Source organism: Pelodiscus sinensis, chromosome 11 (assembly GCF_049634645.1).
Source record: "Pelodiscus sinensis isolate JC-2024 chromosome 11, ASM4963464v1, whole genome shotgun sequence".
In the NCBI taxonomy this organism is placed as follows: domain Eukaryota; kingdom Metazoa; phylum Chordata; order Testudines; family Trionychidae; genus Pelodiscus; species Pelodiscus sinensis.
In genome coordinates, this window is record NC_134721.1 from 31,148,459 (window position 1) to 31,168,472 (window position 20,014).

Below are 20,014 nucleotides of genomic sequence, written 5' to 3' on the forward strand. Positions count from 1 at the left end.
CTTGGCAACCTCCTGCTTGCTGTGCAGGGTGTGGGATGGGAGAAGAGGGGAGGTGCTGATGTCAGGGTGTCCTTCCTCCCTCCACTCCTGTACCCTGTCTCCATACAGAGAGACATGGAGGGAGCTTGGCAATGCAAATCGTTGTCATATTCTCACAGTGTGTGTGTCTCTCTGTCATTCTCACAAACACACACTCTCCTGACCCAACATGTACATGGGGAATTAGTACTGCTTGTAAAGTGGGTTGTTTTTAGCTGTTGACTGGTGTGTGCATTTCATAACTTGCATTTCTCTTATGCTTACATTTAATTCTTTGAGAAGTGAGTTCTAAAATGCCTAACCTGTCATGTCCGGATGGTGGTTGTGGTCCTAGAGTTTTCTGGCATGTCCCTGCAGCCCCTGGGAGGGTCAGCATGCAGCGTCTCCATGTGCTGTCCTTGCCTGCAGATGCTGCTCCTGTGGCTCCCATTGAAGGCTGTGGGGTTGGTCCCTCTTGTGGGTGAGGGGTAGTGGATGGAGCCACTGCTATTCATGCCAGGTGCTTTTGGAGGTGGTAGGGGGTCAGGGCGGGAGGGGGCCTGCCTTGACTCTGCTGCTGGCTGTCCCACTGCTCCCATGGTTGGTGGAGCTTGAACCTGCCATCCCCGCGGGAATGCCCTACCCCCTGGGCCACTCCAGAACCCACCCCACCTCCCTTCCATCAGCGGGTCCCTTGTCTCGCCTTCCTAATGCGGGAGCCAGGTGCATCCCTGGGGCAGCTGGTGTTGGCTGTCTAGCCGCTCTCGGGGGAGTGGTGGAGGAAGGGGTGGAGGGACTCAAGTTCCCAACCCTGCGCTCCCCAGGCACATACCCTATCCCCTAGGGCACTCCAGAACCCATCCCTTCTCTCTCCTTTCCTTAAGGGAGTCCCCTCCCACACGCCAAACCCCTTGGCCCAGGACCAGAGCCTGCACCCCAACTCCCTACCCCAGCCTGGTGAAAGTGAATGAGATTTGGGGAGGAAGGGAAATGGAGTGAGCAGAGTGAGGCCTCGGCGAAGGGGTGGAGCAGGGGCAAGGCCTCAAAGAAGGGGCGGGAACGAAGCCGGGCAAGGGTATTTGGGTTTGAGGTAGATCTTACATTGCACTTAAATTGAAAAAGCGCTCTTGTGGTTAAAAGGTTGGAGACCACTGTTGTAAAGGGTTAAATGGTTACCCAGTAAGCACTTACCAGAGTAACCGGTTAGCCAGTGACTGGCCTGGCTGATGCAGCCCCCCACTCGTGACATATCGCAGCAGCTGGTTAAACATGTAGTTTAAGCCATTAACTGGTAAACTGTATGTAAAATGTTAATGGGATTTTACATCCCTGCTTACTTCCCTGACTATCAAATTCACACACACTGTGAAGAGTTAAAGACACTGGGCAGAGAAAGGGGGAGGAGAACAACAACTTAGTGAAGAGTTTAATGACTGGGTTAGATATCCAGGTTCAAAGCTTCATCTCATCTACTGTGCTAGCTTCCAATAGTGAGGACCTGTATTCCTATTGGATGCTACAGTGGATGAGATTAGTATGAATCGGAATTATCAACAGGGAACTGGACATTTTGTAGCTTATGAGGGAAGCTGAAATAATAAAAACGTGTTAATGATCTGGGGGTGAAAACAGAGGCCTCGTTTTGCTTCACAATAGGTTAATTCTACTAATTTGACCTTACTATCAACTATTTTCAATAAATAATGAAAACAAAACAGAACTTGAGATGTGGACAGCAGGGGAAGCCATGCAAAACATAGTTTAAAGAATAGCCTTTTCCATTAGATACACCTTCAGTAGCTTAATTTTAGGGTAGTAGACTCATATGAATGCTGGAATATCTCCCCGCACATAAATAAATATATGGACATACTCATTTTGTCAAGTGGCCTCATAATAGTTGAATAACAGGACATAAAAGTGCAAGCGGATTAATCTATTTAATAATCGTGTACACAAAAATGTGCACGCAATTGCCATCCATGCAAATGAGGATAAAAATATTGAGGGATAGTCAAAATCTTCCATAAGGATCTGAGAACACACTTAATTAGGGCTTTAATATTTGTTCATGAATCAGTTCATAACTATTAAATATTTTGTTGTTAATTAGCAAACTCTCCGGTAGGCGAAAGATGCAATAGGTTTTCCATTGAAAATGCCAAGAGAGAAGTCAACGGAGTTTTCTTTCAGGTTTACAGTTTCTAATAGGAACCTTTGGTGGTTCTAAATCAGAGGTGGGGAACCTCAGGCCCGGGGGCTGGATGCAGCCCCTGGCTTGTTTGGATCTAGCCAATCTTATAGATTAGCAGTTCCCTGAAGCAGCTGTTGAAAGTGTATATTTAAAAGTCATGAATCTCTGAAGAGTTTTTTATATAGAAATACACAGCCCAAGTTTACATTTTGGAATCTGGTGTATATCTTGGGGAACATCTGCACTTAGAATTCTGCAAAAGCAGATCAAGAAAATGTGTGTGCTGTGAAGAGATTCACTCTAATAGAGAAATTGTTCTTTTAAAATATACTCATAATATGGAAGTATAGTTGCACACATTGATATAAATTGTTTATTTTTGAAAACAAGTATTTCATTGCAAATGTAAAAGAAAAAATGCTCCACAAACTACTCTTATTTATTTACAAACTACCTAGTAGTTACTACTTAGCATGTTGTAAATTGGTAGCTAACTTAATAACTTGTTTTAAAATTTCAGTGTTTTAATGCATATCTTGGTGATGAGTCGAATCTCACTTTTAAAAGGGATTTAAGTGCTTCAATCCCATGCATGGAATTTAGACTCTGGAAACCCTTTTTGACAGTGAGACTTAGGTATCTAAATCCATTTGGCATTGCAGCACTGAGTGAAAGCATCTGCACCCAGAAACCTTTGAAAATCTGGGCCAAAGAGACCAACCTGATCTGTGACCCAAGATGACACAGTAAAACAGTCTGCACTGCCCCCACAGGAGCCTGACGTCTGACCCTTAGTCACACTATAACACTAAGAATAAGAAGAAAATGCCAAGATTCAGCAAAAAGACCGCAGCATTAAGGTTTACTATGTAAGGGTATAATGCATGCGAAGATCAAAGCAGCTAAGGAAATAATAAGCAAGATATTATTTGAGGATGGGGAACAAATATTCCTGTAGAGGGGTGCAAATTCAACTGGAGACCTAAAAGCAAAATGAGAGACTTATCAGTTCCAAAGACAAAACATTTTCTAATGTGGTGTTTGTGTGTTTTATGGAAGAAGCTGAAACCTCAGATCAAACGAACACATTCAAACGAACACAGAAATATTCTGCCTCTTTTTCTAGCAGAAGAAAACTGACTTCAGTTCTGCAAGGAGGACAAAGTGAACAGTAACAGAAAAAAGAACATGCCATTGCAAATTCTCTGATTCAGAGCGAAGATTGCTGAATCCACAGAGCTGAGCAAGAGCCTGAAGAAAATGGTTAATATAGAATATCAGCAAATAAAATCTTACAGTGAACCTCTAGTCTATAGGGAAACTTTCTTCCCAGAATCTAAGGACAAGTGAGAATGAGATGAGAATAAATTGTTTTCCCTCCAGAATAGAGATGGAACAGTAATTAAGAAATGGCATCCTGTAGAGGATAGATGACTTTGACATGCAGTGTACAAGTGCATCTAGATGTAATTAACACACACCCTAACGCTCCAGAGCTTTATAAGTAGCAGGTGAGAGGGAAGACAAACTGCAGCTAGTCAATAGGAGGAAAGATGCCATGTTAAAAAAGGACAGTGCACAGCAGGAGAATTGAGGAAGAATAGTCCTAGAATACCATCAGAATAAGGGAACCAGGCTGTGACTTCTACCACCTAAACAGTAATTTATGAAGAATGATTGTTCACCATCACAGAGAAAATATCCGACAGTCCATGTGACAATGAAATGCAGTAAATTTAAACACTGGCAGAGTGGTTACAATAACTAAGCTAATTTGGAGGATGCCCATGGGGCTGATAGAAAATGAAAGAGCTTAATGATGGAAGCTGTAAACTGAACCAGAGCACAATGAAATGTACATGCAAGAAAAATACATAACGAAATGGGCTTCATACTGGATACAACTGTTGTGGAACAAGATGTAGACTATTTCTACATTGGATAAATGCTCATTTGGAGAAGCCAGAGGGAGAAACTGATGGTGAAAACTAGGCTAGAGTAGAGTCTCATGAAGCCTGACTAAGGCTATGTCTACACTGATGTTTTTCTGAGATACCAAAGGTATCCCGGAAAAACACTGCCACATCCAGGGAATACGTCTGCTCGTCTGCTTTTTTTGGCTCTTATGAGTAAGAAGGGCTCTTCTGAAAGAAGAAGCTTTTCCTAAATTTGGCCCAGTGTAGACAGACCAAATTTCCAAAAAGCCTCTTCCTGAAAAACTATCGGAAAAGGTCACACAAATTGTGGGGCACACTTTGTGTACCTTTTTCCAATACATCAGCGTAGTGTAGACATAGCCTTAACAAGCCTTTCTCTCCACTTTCCCCAGCCAATGCTATCGTACAGCTCAGAGACAGTGAATGATTCTGTGTGAGAGACCTTTTCCAGGTCTGCTACTGTGCACTGCCAATGTCCTTTGTGCAAGTAACAAGACACAGTGGCAGAAAAAAGAATTCACAATGTATTTGATAGAAATGGTGTAAAATGACACTAGTGGCTTCTTGTACTGATTTGTGTATTTATATCCGTGCATTTATCCTAGGTTTTATATTAACAGACTTGCCAAGCCCCTGGGCAAGGTGTGTGCATTGGGGGGTCAGCTCCACACCCCCAGAAGAGATGGGACCTTGGATGAAAGGGGCAGGCCTGTGGCGAGCCTCCCTAAGGCAGCCCTCAATGCTGCCCAGAGCAATGCTGCATAGGGCTCCAGCGGCGATTTAAAGGGCCCTGACCACTGTAGTAGCAGCGGCGGCAGCCAGAGCCTTAGGCCCTTTTGAATGGCCGTGACCCTGGGTAATTGCCCTCTTTGCCCCCTTCCATCAGCAGGCCTAGTCTAGGCACTTCAGATATAAGACTGAAAAATACAATAACAATGGCCAACAGGTTCCCTCAAACTAGAATATGACCAGAGCTAGATACTCAATAATGTTCAGATATTCCCCTTGAGGGTAGCTTTATGACTAGGTTCATGACTGGGTCCAGGGAGAGCCGAGTTCAAAGACCTTCGCTTTCCCATGGGATTCTTGGCAAGTTGCATAATGACTGTGCATCCTAGTTCCTCATTTGCAGAACTAGGATGACGAGACTTCCTCACCTCACAGGAGTGTTGAAAATACTTGGCAGATGATCATATTATGTGGTCATGAGGGCATCAGAGTACACATAGAATAGAGGAAATACCAGCCTTTTGTCCATGCTCTTGGAGCTCTTTAGAACTTAAGTGGGGGCGAGGGGATTCTAAAGCCCCTTTCCTGGAGAGTGCCCTGCCAACAGCTCATCAAAACAGCAGCATTTGTAAATTAAATGTAATAACTATTTAAAAATAATCATCTGGAGAATCGCTGCTTGATATCTTCCAGGACAATTATCTCCATAATACAAAGGCCAAAATCAGATTCACACAGCTGGATCCTTCAATCCTTCCTCACTTCCAAGGAATTCAATTGGACTCTGCCACCCGGGTCTTCCTACTTCCATCCTATTGAAGGGTCATGACCAATCTTGGAAAAAATTGAATTTGCCATTAACAAAATACACAGGAAACCCCACTTCTGTATCAGGGGCGAAATTAACCCTGATGAACCATTTAATTTCCATCTAAATCATGTATGCAGAACAGAAGACCTCTGTAGCTGCTCTCTGCCACTAGCTACCTGTTAGTTACTAGGTGACACTTAGGATTTTGATTTTAACCAATGAAGGCCCTTCCTATTTGAGAAGCATTTATTACATATGATTGAGATAAGTGATCTAGAAAGCTATAAGCCCATAAGTAACTTTCCATAAATATGCAGTTAGGATGAATTTTCAATGTAAGATGTCCAGGAGATTACAGGGAGGAAAAGAAAAATCAGAGTCAAGCTTTCCAGTAGGTATTTGAATTGGTTTGATCTCTACTCCCAAGATGTATAAATCTGGGATCTTTTTCCTTTTTTACCTGACTTTTTTTTATTCATGTATTTTTTTTTAAAATTCATTGGAAAGAATGCCTCACTTACATGGATCTGCCAAGCATATGTGCTACTGATGTGTGGTGCAACATGGGCAGACCACTCAAGGTTATGAAGCAACTTGATAAAATATTTCAGACCTTGGATTGGGATGAAGGCTGTGACCCTGCTGTTGGATCCATACAAACTCATGTGCAGAGGCTTACTGACACAGGTCATGACTGGGCTTCACCTTGTTTATTACCTTTAACTAAGGTGCATAACTCATTGCTAATTTAGAGACCAGTGAGCCCCTTCACTGACATCAGAGTGGATGAGACAGCTGCAGTTCAATTAGATTGGGTTTTTCCTTTCTTTTTCTATTTGTTTTCTTTGCTATGCACTTGTATGTCAAGGCGGCATAGGGCATTGGGATATGGATCTTTGTGTATGTGTTAATCTAAATGAAGTGAGTTGAGAGTCCAGCACCTTTCAGCACTGCAAATGAAGGCTAACTTCTATAGCCCATCATAGAGAGAAATTCCATCAAGTCCAGTGGGAGTTTGGTGTGAGAAAAGATCACAAAATTTGGCCTTATGTGAAAGAAAATTTGTAAATTAGAGTTGGTGTGTCTAAAATAGGGGTGGGCAAGAGGCAGTCAGCAGGCCAGATTTGGCCCGCCATGCCACCGGATCCAGCCCGCGGCCACCTCCCCAGAATCTGTAGGTAAAAAGCAGCTCACACTGTGCTCTGGAGGCTGGAAGGGAGGAGGGAGCCTTTGTGTGGTGCCCCACCTCCCAGCAAAATCTCTCCGCTTTTATTGGCCAGTTTATGGCCAATAGGAGCTGAGAAATTTTTCTAGGGGGTAGGAGTGGTGTGTGAAGCCTCCCTTCCTTTCCCCCCTCTCCCATGCCCAGAGCAAAGCCACATGATGCAGCCAGCCCAGGAGCCTAGGACTGCAGCAGCCAGCCTGCCTCAGGTTCCTGTAGGGCCTAGGTAAGTGTCTCCCAGCCAGAGCCTGCCTCTATCACCCCACCCCCTGTCTCTCCTCCAACTACCTGCCCCAGGCCACCTCCCAAACTCTGCACTCCTTTCCCCCCTTCTCCCAGGTCACAACTCCCTCCAAGACCCTGCACATCCTCCTATAGCCCTCCCCAGGCCAAAATCCTCTCCTGCACCCACACTCCTTCCTGGACCCTGGACCCCAAGCCTCTGTCCCAGATCACAACCCCCTCCACCCAAACTCCCTGTCAAATCCCCACATCCCCTACTGTACCCCAGTCCCCTGTCCCAAGGTCCCATCTGCACCCAACCTCCATCCCAGATCCTGCGCCCCCTCCATAGACCACCTCCCCCCATTAAAAATTATTGCTCTCTCCTGGCTTAGAAGGAACTGTTCAAAATGGCTGGTGGTTCTCTCTAGGCGCTGCCTGCACTAGTAGGGCAGGGGTGGGGAGCAAACACTTTGCAGCCCTCCCCCCCCCTACCCCTTGGCCAATCAGGGCCTAGGAACAGGGGAGCATGCAAAGTCTCCTCCCACCAGGGGCATCTGCTCCTAGAAGGAACAGCCCCCTTCCACCCATGGCCCTGCCTCTTCTACTCGAGGCCCCCCCCCTGCAAAATTTATTGCCCATCCCTGGTCTAAAATGAGCCAGTCACTTGTGTTTTTTCTCTCTGCATTGCATGGTGAGCTGATGCAAAACATTAGCCATTTAAAACTTGGTGTTCTAATTAAATAAATTCAAATAGTATTTAGCTATATCTTGCCTTCAGTGCTCAGTCCAGACTAGGGATTGATTAGGTGGCAGAGGAAAAGGAAGACTTTTGCCTTCTGCCCTCTAACTTACAAAGCAGCAACAGAACTGGTGTCCATTTTCTACTGTAGCCTTAAGTGGAAGGATAATAGAGTAACATAATGACGTTTCACCTTCTTTTCCCTGACCCACCTCCTTCTCCACAGGCCCACCCATCTAGCAGCATAGATACAGTGTTTCTTCTGCAGAGAAGGGCCTCTTCATCTGTGTTCCCAGTAAGCTGAGTACTTGGGTGGCCACCGAGGAGAGATTCAAATGCCGCCCAGCGAATTAGCAGAGCGCCCACAGCCGGCAGCATGTGTTTCTACTCATGGTGCACATCTGCACATGCCTCAGTGCACATAACAAAAAATTATTTCACACAAGGATGGAAAAGTATTAGCGGGACCATTGCTCTTCATCCCTGCTGCTGATGGTGGAATGTTAGGATTTTTCTCATCAACTTTACTTCAAATGTAAAGAAATAGTTTAATTCGGCAGGTAGTAGCTAATACCTCTTATAGTCATGCTGTGCTCTGTCTCTGTTAGGGTCCCTGTTCATTAAATGTCATTTTAGCCAGTGTGTTGATATATTTTTCATCTTTTAATGAAGAGGAAAAAATGGGTGACACTAATCTTCCCTGCTCTAATTTCTAATGTAAGTGACAGTTTAATCTAATGCGGTAAAGGCTAAAGTAGCTGATGCCATTTCCAAAGAGGCCTCTTCAGTTACAATTCTTGTTGTGCTTTACTGCTTTCTTATCAGTTGGCATTGTACTGATCACAAGTGAAAACAGGAAAACATAAATGGATGTAATTGAGTGCAGGCGCCAATACTGGGTTGCATTTTCAAACACGGATCTTACAGTAGAAGAACATGATTAAAATATATCCGGATTAATTAACCATTTGGAACACACTGAGGTTCAAGCTGCTCAAAATTTATGCAGAAATAAGGTGAGATTGGCATGTGCAGGAAGTAATGCTAATGTTAAATGGCTTTGCTTTGGAAAATGAGGTCTTTAACCCTCGAGACATTGATATTCAGCATGCTTTTGATTTTGATTTTTAAGGAATAATTTAGCTTTAGACATGGGCTTTTTAAATGTATAAGTTTTAGTTTTATGGAGCCCTTCAGGGATTTTCCTCTCTCTGTATCATCAGTGATTGAGGTTTTTATAGAGTAAGATCTGAAATAAGCAATACAAGTTGATGGCTTCCTTAAAGTCTTGCTTATTTTATCGCTGATAATTGACCAGGAAAACAACATCAAAGCCTTATGTTCAAGGTCTGCCTCATACGCCTATAGAAGTACATGCACCACAGACTTGAATTATGCTAATCTTATTTTCCTTTGTAAGCATGAAAGCTCAATTATTTTAGTTTCAAAAGTGTGTTCAGAACAAAGGAATCTTCAGTTCCGCCCATCTAACCATGCTACATTGAATACGTTGCATAAAATATTGCTTTGTACAAAGCATGTGAATTTATAAAGAGGGAAGATGTTTTTCTCTTATATCCGCAAAGCTACCAGTCAATGTCAGTTCATGTAAAAACAAAGCCATGATGTTAGTGTGAATTGTTATACTGCATTGATATAAGATAGTGCCAGCAACTATGGTTTCTAAGTTTACTTAGGAAAGGACTACACTGTTTTAGAAAATTAAAATGTTGTTAATAATTTAATTGGGATTGGTCCTGCTTTGAGCAGGGAGTTGGACTGGATGAACTCCTGAGATCTCTTCCAACCCTAATCTTCTGATTCAATGAACAGCTAGGGGAAGGAAAGCAAGTCAGTGGTACAAGTATAGTAATTGTGTAAAATATGCATCCACATCTAGTAAAACTTGGATCTTTTTGAACCCAATTTGTTCTGTTTAAATGGACCACTACTCTGGTATGCAAAGCATTACTTTTGTGACTCTGCAAAGAAATCCTGCACAGTCTCAGGCACAAAACAGGTTAAGATACTGATTTATTTCACTTACAGAATAATTTAGGCTAAAGAACCATTCAACAGAATGGATTCAGGAAAGAGAGACACAGGGCATCATATACATGAGTAAAACTCCAAGACATTCTCACCCACTTGCAATCATTCAGGATGGTAAGATCCCCCAACTACCATTCTGCTGTTGCTGCTAGCAAGAAACCACTACTTAGATTAATGGAAAAGTGTGAGAATAGAATGGGTTAAAAAAATTGAAATCCATTTTTTTTAAACTGAGTTAATCATTATATGTGGTCAGTTTTATAATCGGCATTCATTGGATGTTTAAACATTGCGTTAGCAAAAAGTTTGATGGTGCAGTGGTTTAGTGCAGTAGCCTTTCAGAGGTGAAATCTTGGATTTAATTACAGCTTCAATCACACATGGACTGAGTTTACTGGCCTCATTCTAGTCCCTTACAGGCATTTGTCCATGTTACCAAACTACCACCCAGCTGGCACAAACGAACATCTTTGATCAGGAGACGCCTTGATAATCCTTAACATGCAATGTTTCTGCTATGAAGGTACATTAGTAAATCTGTGTGAGAGGCTGTATTCTGCGTCGCCATGGTGTTCTTGTTCCTAGCCAGCCTCTTGCTTGCAAGAGGGCTGAAAGTGAAATCCACACTTCTCACCCTCCTCAAAGTTTTTAATACAGGTTTTAATCCTGGAAATCAAATAAATGGCTGTAGCAATTCTAAACCAGCTTTGCCGTAGTGAGGTTGGGGGCTGAACAGTGCAGTTCAGATGGAAAAGAAATGGATAGTTTTGATTGTCAGAAAACGGTTGGAAAAGCAGAGAAATTCTTCCCTGATGTTCTCTCTGAATGATGTTACCTCAGTGAGAACCGAGGGCTGGGTGTGGCTGAGGATAGCTGCCCTGTGCAGCATCGTTTTTCGGTAGCCCTGCACTATGAATGCCTGCAGTGCAAACTGGGACAGATCTCTGGCCATCCTGAGAACTTCAGTCCTTTTGGGCTATTACTTGTCCTTTCAGCCTCCCACTTTGCCTTCTGGGAACAAAATACATCTTCCTCTCCCAGTGTAGATGGAATGGAGCAGCGATACTGCCGATGAGGGCCAAGCAATTTATTCCTGTGAACATTTCTCTGCAGGATTGCTGGGATGTGATGTTGCACAGAGCAACTATCCCCATTCACAGCCACCCTCTATACTTATTCCATAGCTGGGGGATTTCGGCAGCGAAGCTTACATGGGACTGCAGGGAAAATTATGGGAGAAGAAGGAAGGTGATGGCCTTAAAGGTTCATTGTTCCTTCCTCCAGCCCATTTAGGAACACTTAAGCTTGTTTCCTGTTGCTTTCTTCTTTCCTCAATACCAGTGACAAATTAGAGGGGATGACTTGGTCTATAGTTAGGGAAGTATAAAGTCTGGTTCCTTTAGCTTTGGGGTGGTTTTTTTTTCAATTGTATCTTGGAAATATATCTGTTGTGTTAACCTCCTTTTCCTGTTTACATGGGGTCCAAGGTACCCATAATTCTTCACCACTCCTTCCTGTCCTTGGCATGGATTTGTAGGTCTTGCCATTACAGTCCCTTTCTCTTCAAGCTGCTTTTGACAGTCTTTCCATCATATCCTTGGTCTTCCATATCTTTTCTTGCACTCCTCTTCTCTTCCTTTTCACAAGTCCAGACCGCCTCAAACACATTCGCTCCCGCCTATTACTGAGACACCCAAATTTATCTTCCCCTTTAATGAATTCCAGGCCCACTCTGTTAGTCCTCCACTTGCCTGCCATTTGTCTCAGTATGTTATTTTCTACAGTTACCTGGATGTATCATCTTTTCTGCCATTTTGAGACTCAACATCTTTTCCAAACCAAGGAGCATGCAGGGACAAACACATGAAGTGTACGGTTTTTCTTTTGCTATGTTACTTAATGATAGGTCCCATTGCATTCCTGCACTCTGTTCTCTGCTGCCCTGGCATTCTGGCTTCTTCTTTTCATTTCTCTGAATGTCTCTCCCATACTTCCCCATACATTCTTTTTCCAAATCAGATTAAGAATAGCCATGCTGGGTCAAACTCATGGTCCATCTAGCCCAGTATCCTGTCTTTCAACACTGGATGACACCAGGTGCTTTGGGGGAATGAATAGAACAGGCAATCATTGAGTGATCCATTCCTTGCCGATCACTCTTAGCTTCGGGCAGTCAGGAGGCTGGGGTCGCCCAGGGGATTGCATACGTGAGCACCTTAGCTAATAGCCATTGATGGATCTGTCCTCCATAAACTTATCTAGTTCTCTTTGAAACTCAGTTATGCTTTATGCCTTCACAGTATCCCCTGGCAACAAGATGCACAGGTTGACTGTGTGCTGTGTGAAGTAGTATTTCCTTTTGTTTGTTTTACATCTGCTACCTATTAATTTCATTGGGTGACCCCCTGGTTCTTGTGTTATGGAAAGGCATAAAAGACCCTTCTTTTTTCATATTCTTTACACTAGTTTTTTCATTGTTTAGGCCTCTATCATATCCCCTTCTAGCTGTCTCTCTTCCAATCTGAAAAGTCCAGTCTTGTTAATTTCTCCTCAGATGGACACTCTTCCATTTCTGTACCTTTTCTAAATAATCCTTTTTTTGAGATAGGGTGACCAGAACTGCGTGCAGTGAGCAAGATGTAGACATATTGTGGATTTAGAGCAGGGGTGGAAAAACGTACAGCCCATGGGTCAGATCTGGCTGGTGGCTTACCCTGATCTGGCCCATGAGGCTCGAGCCTGCCTCCTCCCACCCTCCAGTAGTGGGAGCTGGTACAATGGCTGGAACACTGGCTCCCGCTGTGGGGAAGGGTGGGAGCTCTGAGCCTTGTGAGCCTGATCATAGCAAACCACGGGGTGAATCTGACCTACAGCCTGTGCCCGGCAGCAGGGAGGTTGGATGTGATTGGAATATACTAGGGATGTTAAATATCGGTTAATTGAATAGTTGATTAACCTCATGAATTCTTATCGGTTAGTTGACTATTCTGTAGTCCCTGGGGTTGGGGTTGGCAGCCAGTGAGATCCCACCCCACTCCCGAGGAGCCCCCTGCTGCTGCTGCGTGGGGTGCCAGGTGGGAGCTGGTCCGCGAGGGGAGACAGTTTAAAACCCAGCTCCCCTCACAGACTGGCAGGGTGGCAGCAGCCCTTGTTTGGGGAGGGGCGAGGCCTGAGCTGCTGGAACTGAGGGAGGCTGCCCGCCGGCCTGGCTCCTAATACACTTTAAATGCAGAGCCACAGCAGGGGCAGGTCCTGGACCCAGCATGAGCCAGGACTGAACTGCACTGCTGACCAGTCTGCTAAAAAATGTATTGGCGGGGGGTGGGGGGGGAGGAGGAAATGAGTGTAGTCTGTAGCATTAACCTGTAAGCTTTTGCTTATCAGTTAATCAGCTACACTATTACATCCCTAGAACATACAAACAAAGGGAATTTATTAAACATCTTTCATCCTTCTCTCTCATGGAAAATAGGGAAATGAATTCATTTGAGTCAATGGTAAAATAGCATTAATGGCCATTTCATTAAAAGTTATAGGACTCCTTCATCCTAACCTAAACTTTGGAACGAAAGTCCTAACTTTCTGTAATAGAATGCTGCAGTTCTTTGAAGAATGAGTAATGAGATGTAACTCCTCATTATCAGGTCAAATATATTGCACTTTCATGCTAGTGTGAGGTGCTCAATTTTCAGACAAAGCCCCATCACAGAGCATTCAGGTACCATACTTGAGTCATCAAGGAGGCTATAATGAGTACGTAAGAATCTGGAGTGGGAGAACGTGAGCACTAAAGGGATTTGGAGATTGACAGATGGAAATAATTGGGCTGCACAGTGGTTTTGATGAAAGTTCCTATATAAATATGCACAGAACAGATGACCAAACTCCTTCCTATCAGCTTGTGGCCATGCCTGCTGAGCACATGGGATTCCTGCTTTGTAATGGGAAATAGGGTTGCTAAAGTTTCTTGATATATTTTCATTGCAGATGTGACGAATACGTCACACAGCTGGACGAAATGCAACGCCAGCTCGCAGCAGCGGAAGATGAGAAGAAGACTCTGAACTCCTTGCTTCGTATGGCTATCCAGCAAAAACTGGCACTGACCCAGCGCCTGGAGCATCTGGAGCTTGACCACGAGCAGTCCAAAAGGGTGCGCACTAAATCTGCTTCCAAAGCCAAGACCAGTAACCCCAGTGTAAGTCATATCCGCTCCTGTGGAGACAGATCTGATGGGTCTGCCCTTAACAACCAGGTGTTTTGTGAGAAGTATAAGATCTATTGTGACTAGAGAAGGCATGTAGGAAATCATATTATGCATCTAATTTTTATGCTGTAATTGTCAGCATAAATCCCCACTATCTAATGTTGCAGTGAGTTGACTTGTATTAGTATGTTGTTAAACCATGTAATACAAATGGTATTATGCTGGTCTTAACTGTAACTAATTCATACGTATGGAGATCTTATTAACAAGTTAATAGTGGAAAGGAATTTTAGTTTCCACAGTTAACATGTCTGCTTTTGCTGTTTATGGGTAAGTGTTAAAAGTGTATACCTGATGTACTACATCTGGCGTTACTAACTGTAGTTTGATTAGCACAAATGTGATCCTTTCCCCAGGGTTACAGCATACTTAAAATAAAAAAGATGCTTAAGAGCAGGAAAAAGCAAACCTAAAATCTCCTTGTTAGTGTGTTTTGAAAAGTGGTGAAATGCAACACTTGAAATTAGATGTGTAACATGGAAATGCAGACCATTTCAAAATTAGTACCAAAACTAGATTTGTTCTTTGTGGCAGTCATCAGAAATTTTCTGCCATATCACCACTGACCAATGTCCCAAAAGCTTTTATAAGCTATAAAAGTTGGAGAAACATAGGATACATTCTTAAACTGCTTTCTTGTCTACTTCAGAGGGTTACCCTAAAGAAACTTGCACATTTATATTATATTTAAAATTATGCAATATTACCCCATCTGGAATAAAATTGAAAATTAAAAATATTAGGATCCTAACTGATATGCAGTTTCACGTTAAAGTTATGCTGTCGAAAAAGTATCACATATGGAAAGGATGGCTGTGGTCTCGTGTTGCTTTTTGCAGCATAACAGTTTGGAAATAAGGTGTTTTACATATTACTATATCCACACCATATCTGTACAGAATTAATATTACTGTGTTCTACTATTTTTAAGCCACAATTACAGTGCTTCTCAGTATTAATCTTAATGGAATAGTGTTTCAGAGCTCTGTTTTGTTTGTGGGTTTTTTAATATACAAAAAAAATTGCATTCCTTATGCAAGCACACCTTTCACAGGGCTCTACATTATAGGCACAGGAAATTTGACCCATTCATCTTGTTAATAAATATTTATGAAGTAGGTTAGCATATGTATTAAACCTTAAAAAAAAATTACTTTGTCTCCTATTGGACTTTTAAGGGGCCTTTTTAGCCACTTAATTTCAATATGTTTGATAACATAAAAAAAGTGTACTTCATAATTGGTGCCTATACAAGTGATAAATATACAAGATTGAAAAACGTTGCTTTTAAAATTGTGGAAAATTTGTGGAGCACAATAAGGCACATTTTTTTAAAACAAAAGTTTTTAAAGTGCCTCGCCTCAAACTTTATTTTAATGTAAAGCCCTGTTCATTTTGTACTTTTTCAAATAATTTTGTATGCTTATAGTATTAACTGAAAGTAATCCAAGACTGCACAGTTGTGTCTGCTGATAGTGATGTTTTCTAAAGCCATTCTAATATTCCTGGTGTAGTTCTGCCTCATTTCACTATCATTCCTTGTAGATGGTCAGCAGCTTGCTTGCTGTGTATTGCCGCTCTGCCTATAAGTAGTCAGGAGATATCACAATCTAAATGTCAAGTAATAAGGAGCACAGCCCGCTTTCCCAATGGAGGGAAAACATAACCTTTGGCTTCTGAGAGGTTTTTAAAAATGCTTCTAAAGTCCACACCAGTGAAGAAATCTGGAATCGGGATTATGAAAATTATTGTCTTAAAAAAAAATCAGTGTGGCATCCTTAAATTTGGTGCTCGAATCACATTTGCCAATTTTTTTTTTTTTTTAAAAAGAGTGGATTTTCCAAGCCTAGTATATTGCCCAATTACTTGTGTACATGAGATGTTTAAAAAGACACTAATTGTGGCCCTAAAAGCAGGCTTCTGTGCATCGCTTACCTGATTTTTAGTAACCACTGTGTTCTCCTGAATTTGAGCTTTAATATTGCTATGTAGCAGGTTTGATATTTTAGAAGCAAAATACCTTTTACCAGTTTTCAATCCTGCTTTCTTCTTCTTTGCTGCACAATCCTCCAAAAGGCCTTTATTCTTTTCATTTTTGCATTGTGGGCAATGATAAAGAATGCCTTGTAAAAGTAGGCATTTAGATTACATTTTGCTCCATTAGAAGCAGCTATTGTTTTGTTTCCACTTTGGTAGGGAGCTGTTAATGCCATTCTTATTGCTTCCCTGTCCCTAGTGGTACTGTTGTCACAAAATACTAATGACAAAAAAGGTAAATTTAAGAAACTACGTGCATTGATAAGTTTTAAAGTTAAATGAAACTTTATAGGAAGATTTCAGTGTTATTAGCAGGTGACTATTACTATCAATATTGGCTCACGTTGCCAGTACAAATTAAGAGTAGCTTTGCTACATCGCAGTCATCTTAGTAACCCTTTCCATTTTTATTCATCTCTGTGACTCTTAAGATAAAAAACAACCTGAGTATTTAAGCTTGTCAAGTACATTTTTTTTAAAACCTCATCTAAAGAGCAATGAGTAACAGTACATAAAAGTGACTTGTTCCTGTTGTGTGTATGTTTAGCTAAATATATTTAAGATTATGGGAGGGTTGTACTTTTGTTAAACAAATCTCTTGAAACTTACCTATGCTATGTTAAGTCTTTCATTTCCCTTTCAACGGGTTGGGATTTTGCTTGGAAAATTGATTAAGCCATCACCTACCTCTGCAAGCAGGCTCTTCTTTTGAATGATTACTGTTCTCTACTGACCTGCATGTTTTTGGGAGAACCTAAATCTTCATTGATAATGTCTTTTGCATACTCACTGCTGTATCCTCTGCTCAACAGCATAGCTTTATTCAGTACTTGTAAGAAACCTTCCTGCAAAGCTGTTGCTTCCGAGCACTACTTATGTAAAGCGTTGTTCATTAGCTGGGAAAGCACACGCCAACTAAAATGACTGCTTTTATCTTGGGAAACTAACAGATGTCCCGCAGCCGACTAACCTGCTATGGCGATCTTGCAGTGCACTCTGTGTTAAGTAGCCAGTTCTTTACCTGATGAATGAGTTCCCGTTTTTCTAATGTTATTCTGTTTTCCATTTTTCAGCTTTAGAGTAGTTCCTGGAGAAGGCCTTTTCATCAGGGCAACAGTATTTCTTAACCTGTCTCGTTATGGTTAACAGTGGTAGCCTGTTGCACAAAGAATGGAAACCACTGACCTGATTCTAGATTGTTGGGGGTTTTTTAAACACCTTTTCCAATATATTACCTACAACTTTATTTTTATGTTGCAAGTCATAAAACAAACAAGCTTTACCTAATAAGTGCTGCTGCAGGAAGAAAACTTACAAGTGCTGAAGAAACCTACTTTGAACCTAATGATCACCTTATTAGTTTATGATCTACTAGAAATGTTCAGATGGGGGAATTTTTCTTATTTCATTGCAGATATTCCTTTTTATCTGATTGTTAAACCTGTGCACTTTTGATATTTTGATATTTTACTTTACCTTCTTTTAATTCCTTATGTAGAAGAGTTTATCTAAAATGCAGTGGTTAGTGCTTATAGTCTCTCTCCCCATTTTGGGCTTGTGTTGTTGATTTTCTACATCAGCATGTGGCAGAGATTTGGACTATTTTTGATTTTGCTCTAGACAGTGTTTAGAAAAAGAGTTTCGGCACAAAAACCAGGAGCTCTGCTAAACGATATATGTGCTGTGCTTCAGCAGCTTTTTTATTATTATAAAATGTTAAGCTTTATGTGTTAAAATTACTGATTTTTTAAACTGCCATGTTCATTAAGAAATCCAGGGTATTCAAATTCTGGGGTTTTTTTCATATTGTATTATTATTCTTAGGAATAGTTCAATGTAACAAGAAGAAAACTTGACTTTGCTCTAGTTAAAACAGTAATAGGCACTTGAAAAATATTAAATAGTATTACCTATAAATTCCAGAATTTCTGGGTTTTAGGAAGGTGTGAAGTATAATTGATTAACAGAATTTTATACAACTGTATGGCTTAAATTCCAAATTGGAATTGTTTTGTTACGTCTTCATTTTATTGTGCCAAATTATGGTACATTTAGAAAGATAAATTCTAAAGTTGTCAATGGATAGGGTGTTCTATGTCAGAGCCTTTTTGTCATTAATTATTGCCAGTAGTGCCTTTAATAATTTAAGTAAGACTCCTAGAATAGCGTAGTCTATACAAGAAGAAATGGACAGTTGTTTTGGAACTTAGTAAAGATGTGGAGCAATAAGTGCAAAGTGAACTCCCCTTTCGCACATTTTTAATGGGTAGTCTTAAGACAGAGATTATATATACACACAAGAAATTGTAAAAAATACTGTTAGTCAATGATACTTCACCGTGCAGATCTTTGCAAATTCAGGGGAATAGAAAAAATAAAATAAAAAATGAACCCGAATACACTTTGGGAACCAAATGGACTTTTATTGAACAAACGAGCAAGATGTATTAACACATTTGTGGCTGCAGTACAAAGGATGTATTGGGAGCGTTGCTGTTCTGTTAGCTGTGTATGGTGGTGGATAACAGTTTAACCATAGTATTGTTTGGAAATGTGAAAGACAAGACATTAATATCTTTTCTTGCATGTTGTATCTAATCATTGTAATTTCAGGAAACAGAAAGTGAAAAGTGCATCAACAAGCTGTGCCTACCTGCCTTGGTGCAGTTTGTTGAGGCTAGCATGAATGATTAAATTGGTACTTCTGGGAGCAGGGGGGACTTTCCTCCCTGCAAAAAAAGTACAAATTGTAATAATATTGTCAGCGGGGAAAAGATTTCTGTTTGCTGGAAGAAGCATTATTATTCCTAGATGTGGGGACTTCTATTTTCATCTTCTGTTTCAGTATTGATTCATAAGAAATATTGTTACATTTAAAATTTACTACATTTGTATGTGGGTATTTATTTGAAATGATGTCAAAGTACTGTATTATGTTTTATGTGCATTACCCTTTTAGTGGTGGATTGGTCTCCATTTAATGTCATATGCATGTACTCTTGCCAAGTAACCTTTACACAGAACTGAAAAAGTAAATGTCATTGCTTAAAAGAAAAATGTGGAAAACTGATTCTTATGGAAGGTATAACTATGTGTTAATTTGATAACTTTAGAAGGCATAGAGGGGCAAATGTTACTTCCAAATTAATATTTAAAAATGTGTAATGTAGGAAAGCAATCTGCCTGTGTAAAGGTAGTCTCATTGGCAGTACCAATAAAAGAGAAAAGGAGATCTGTTTATTGTTTTGGGTTTGTTTGTTTTTTGCAGTCTCTGACATTTTAATTTGTTTAAATATTCCTGGGTCATTAGAACTGTAGCACAAGGTTAAATGGATATTTGTATTTTTGTCATAGGTTTTACCTCAGAAAAACCTAAAAGATCATTATTTACATTTGTGTATAGTTTGACTAGAAAAAGGAAATAATACATTTATTAACTTTTGATCATATGTTTTAACAGTAATGTCTGATGGACCCTTCAGAACTGGGAAGGAAGTTGTATATACAGCTGACCTAAAACCAGCTTAAATATAGGCACAAAGTCAGCTGTAACTAGACAACTTTTTATCAGTCCAAACAAAACACAAAGCTAGGCTCTAGGTTACTATAGTTGATCTTGACCTCTAGGGACATGAAATATAGGTTTGAGGGGATTTTTAAGGTTTATAATACCATCCTCCCCCAAAATTGGGGTTGTCCTAACCTAACTCGTTGTAGCTTATGTTACCTGATATTCAATTCTATTAGGAAAAGCTAATCAACCTCATATGCATTGGACCTTGA

The 20,014-nt window shown here is 41.0% G+C and overlaps 1 protein-coding gene across 3 annotated transcripts in view; it reads left to right on the forward strand.

Annotated features, from left to right (window-relative positions):
• The window catches only part of BICD2 (BICD cargo adaptor 2), a 148,781-nt gene extending 129,312 nt beyond the window's left edge, over positions 1 to 19,469 (forward strand). For 2 of the 3 annotated variants that reach the window (XM_006129722.4, XM_006129728.4), the window contains exon 7: positions 13,915 to 19,469. In XM_006129722.4, the coding sequence (XP_006129784.2) occupies positions 13,915 to 14,218 (304 nt within the window). In that variant the 3' untranslated portion in view covers positions 14,219 to 19,469. The remainder of the gene's footprint in view (positions 1 to 13,914) is intronic. The other variant, XM_006129723.4, reaches the window with a different exon arrangement.
• The last annotated feature ends 545 nt before the right edge of the window (positions 19,470 to 20,014 follow it).